The following is a 4,076-nucleotide window of genomic DNA, read 5'->3' on the forward strand; positions in this document are numbered from 1 at the left end:
ATTTGCGACAAACAAACCATCCATCCGATTACATTATTCCAAGTAACCATATTGGATGATGACATCACCGTTGCAATTTCCGTTACGGCCGACATCTTTAAATATATTATCCGAGTTTAATGAAAATTTTTTTTTAAATTTATAAAAAAAAAAAACTTTTACGACACTGAGCTCGGAGTCCTCGGTTCGAATCTGGTGAGGGCAAAAAAAATGGCGACCGATCCTTCCCTCGTGGTGGCTGCAGGCGGACTGACTCCCACCACTTTTTTTTTCAAAGTATATATAATGTCATCTAGTATGATGCCATGTCCGCCATCTTGTATTCGATGCTGGAAGCCATCATCATTGTATCGTCAGCGAGAGTACGCTGGCGCCATGTTAGTTTAGTTCTTATCCACTAGAGTGCAGTAATCATTTATTACTGTGACACCAGACATCTTGAAATTTGGCCGCCATCTAGAAAAACCGTAATTATTTAGTTAGGAATTCAGGAAAAAATCCAAAATTCATCAAAATAATCACTCATTAACTTACATATTGATTCGATCCGCTCCAGTCCTTGGTTCGATACTAAGGTCACTGATGGTAATATGGCCATGTTAAGCTTTGTTTAATTTTATTTTATCTAGTTTTCGGGAAATCCCCAAAAGTGTTTGATGGACATAATATCTAGGGTTTTTCTTGTCAAAAACCATTAACAAAACATTTTTTAATACATGTCATTATAAAATAACTGCAAAATAATAAATACATGTATTTGGGCCATATTAAAAGCATGTGATGTTAATATGGCCAATGATTTATAGGAAGCTGAAAATTAAGATTTATTAGCACAAATCATAAATAAATTGTATTTCTGATGAATATTTACTAATATTTACTTATACATACATAAGAATAAACAGCAAATATATTTTTTAAAACATATAAAAATACAGTTTTATTATTTTTTGATAATGAAAGTCTGATTGTAGATAAAATATGATATTAACAAGTAACATATTGGTCTCTTTCAAAATATTTACACTATAATAAACATTTCGGGCAAATAAAAAACTCTTTGTCATCTTTGGTGAGGCCAACACATTCTTCATGGACATATATTTCACAAACTCCGCACAGTCTCATATCCTTCACTTCATCATTGCAACAAATTGCACAGTACCAACTCTCAGACTTCTTTGAAGCAGTTATCTGGCGAACAGACTTTGTATTATATTTTTTGCTGTTTCCACTGTTCTTGCTGCTATCTAACTTTACATCCTTGTTATCTTCAAATAAAGATTTATTCAGTACAACACCCCTGTTGTTTATAGCAGGTTTCATAACCCGTGTGGTTTTCCGTTTTTTCTTTGGTGTAGGTAGCATTTCTCCAATGGAACCACGCCTGGACAGATTTGCAGTACTTTCGGGAATATGCAAACTATCAGAGTAATCTGAAGAACTTGAAGGTTGTGCCAAGTCTCCTGTGATATCTGAATCAGATGATGAACTGGTGCTGTGTCTAGAACCAAGCTGGCTAACATTTGTCTGTAGACCAGACGGACCTGCCAATGAATGGTCGTCATTGGAATTATGTTGTTCCTGCAACGCATAAGCGGTTACAGTTTCGTCTGCCATTTTTGTGTTAGGTGGTGGAAGCTCAGTAGCTATGCTGGGTGCAAAGGCCTCTTCTGGAATCACGAACGGATTGAAGGGGAAAATGCCAGTAGCCTTAAATCCACTTTTCATGTTTGCTTGTGTCATGGACTTTTCCCATGTTGGTGTAAAAACATCAGCAAAGTTCAATTTAGAAATGTCTTGCTGTTCTTTGTGCATATTAAAATAAAGGAGTGTGTGCTGATCCCAAAAAATCTCAAAACTTCGGAAACAACCTTTGTCTAAAGGCTGTAACTCATGAGTCGTGTTTGACGGAAGACAGTACAAAATAATTTCATTCTGTTCTGCAACTTCACATATGCTGTAGTCTAAATGTGACTTAGCCCCATCAAAAATCAGAAGACAAGGCCCACTTGGCTTGAACCTAGAGAAGTGATTCAGGAAGGACACAAAAGATTCGGTTGTCATGCTACCTTTTCGAGTCATTATTGTTGTTGAACCTGTAGGTAAATTTTTTTCCCAAGCTGGATTTTTTCTTAATCCAGGGAATAGGATCATTGGGGGAATGACATTTCCAGTAGCATTACCACAGGCTACAACAGTAACACTCTCGCCACGTTCCTTTGCAACAATGTGGACGCGCTTTGACCCCTTTTTCGCCAAAACCTCTGGATCTTTGTGCAGTTGTAACCTACAACCCTTCTCATCCATGTTGAATATTTTTTCAGGGAAGTTTAAAAACTTGTTCTCAGCAAGGACATTCTGTAATTTTTCAAAATGGTCTCCAACTATGAATTTGTTAAGCTTTTGAGCTCGGGCAGGATTTAGCCTTTGAGCTTTTCGTTTGCTAATTTCAGGATTTCTGGCCAAAAAGCTATTCAACCAGTAGCGACCTGCAGTTTCTTTAGTGAACCGGTGAGTTATCCCATTTTCACGGCAGTATTTAAAAACATTTAACTTGAGCATCTTTGATGTGAGTGGATAACCAACATTTGCTAGACGAATTATTCTCCTGCTAAGTTCCCTCTCTTCCTCAGTTTTGAGTGTGGCCTTACAACCCAATTTTGATTTAACATCTTGGTTATTGGAAAGATAACGGCGAAGGGTTCGCCTAGGCACGACATACCTTTTACTTGCTGCATTAACAGATAGGTTGCCAAGTCTTACAGCATCTACTGCCTTGCTGAGTCCATCTTGTGTCCAACTACCCCGCTTCTTTTGTGGATTGAAGGGATTCATTTCTGAAACAAAAAACAAAGAATTAACATTAGTTACAATTTAATTATAAGTTATTATTTTTGGCGCCATAATTAATGTATCGGGATTTTTTTTATGTAATTTAATTAATTTTTATATAGAATTATTGAAAATATAATATCCAGTATGCTCTTTCAATAAATATTTTCCTGCAAAAAAAGTTTCATGATATTTTCACTTCATTACATTTTTACATATTATTCTTAAAAATATATTTTCCATTGTGCACTTTAATAAATATTTTCCCGCAAAAATGCACCAGACAAAAACAATTTAAATATACCCAGTGATGGCATCTAAGGAGTTTTTTTAAGTTGTCATTTTAGGTAGGTATCCTGTGTGAGGTACACATTTTTCTGTAATTTTTATTACTTGTCTCTGTAAAGGTATATATTAATTACAGTTATAAATAAACTCGTAATAAATAATAAAATCACATACACTAATAACAATTTACCTACGAGGGGCCATACAGTATGTATAAACCATTTCATTCACAAAATGTTGCTAATATGGCCAACTGCAGCTAATATGGCCACATGGTTGGCCATATTAACAACCTGGGTGACATTTCAAAAAGTCGATTATAGTTTTTAAATGGTTGAAGGTAATAAATCTTTTTAAAATACATTTAAATAAGCATAGAAATCTACGCACTGAGACATCAAATTTCTGACAATATCTAGTAGTACACTATTAAAATAAAATATAAACTTACCGGAGTAAAATAAGAAGAGTTCTCTGCTCGCAGCAAAAACCCATGAAAATGGCGTCTCCCAGGTGGTGTGCGTGCTGCCCGGACTCGGAAACTCTGTGAGCTCTCGACAATGGTGTTCCGAAGAACATGCCAGCACATTCTATCGGTATCCGCGCGAACTAAGTCAATGGCAGCCAAATGGCCATATTACCAACATGGCCATATTACCATCAGGGACCTTATATCAATGCAATAAAGTTTAATTTTATGAAAAAAAAAATAATAATTTCAAGAAACCATGTTCAACATTCTTAAAGAGAAATAAATTCTCTACTACCATCATCCTATCAGACATCAAGACCAACATCTTTGAAATATTCGTAATAATTAACCTAGAAATTCAGGAAAAAGTTAAAAATTCATTAAATAAATTTGCAAACAATATACTGATTAATTAGGTCGACTAAGGTCCTTGGCACGATCCTGGACGAAGCTAAAATATAATTTAATTTAAATACCAGAA

At 35.3% G+C, this 4,076-nt stretch overlaps 1 protein-coding gene across 1 annotated transcript; it reads right to left on the reverse strand.

Annotated features, from left to right (window-relative positions):
• Positions 1-878: 878 nt before the first annotated feature.
• Positions 879-3,783, reverse strand: LOC134540796 (tigger transposable element-derived protein 1-like). The gene is made up of 2 exons (XM_063383719.1): positions 3,575-3,783; positions 879-2,840 (listed from the first exon to the last, which is right to left on the reverse strand). The coding sequence occupies exon 2, from the start codon at positions 2,836-2,838 to the stop codon at positions 1,027-1,029; it is 1,812 nt and encodes a 603-aa protein (XP_063239789.1). The 5' UTR covers positions 2,839-2,840; positions 3,575-3,783; the 3' UTR covers positions 879-1,026.
• Positions 3,784-4,076: the final 293 nt, after the last annotated feature.

This window comes from Bacillus rossius, chromosome 17 (assembly GCF_032445375.1).
Source record: "Bacillus rossius redtenbacheri isolate Brsri chromosome 17, Brsri_v3, whole genome shotgun sequence".
Taxonomy (NCBI): Eukaryota; Metazoa; Arthropoda; class Insecta; order Phasmatodea; family Bacillidae; genus Bacillus; species Bacillus rossius.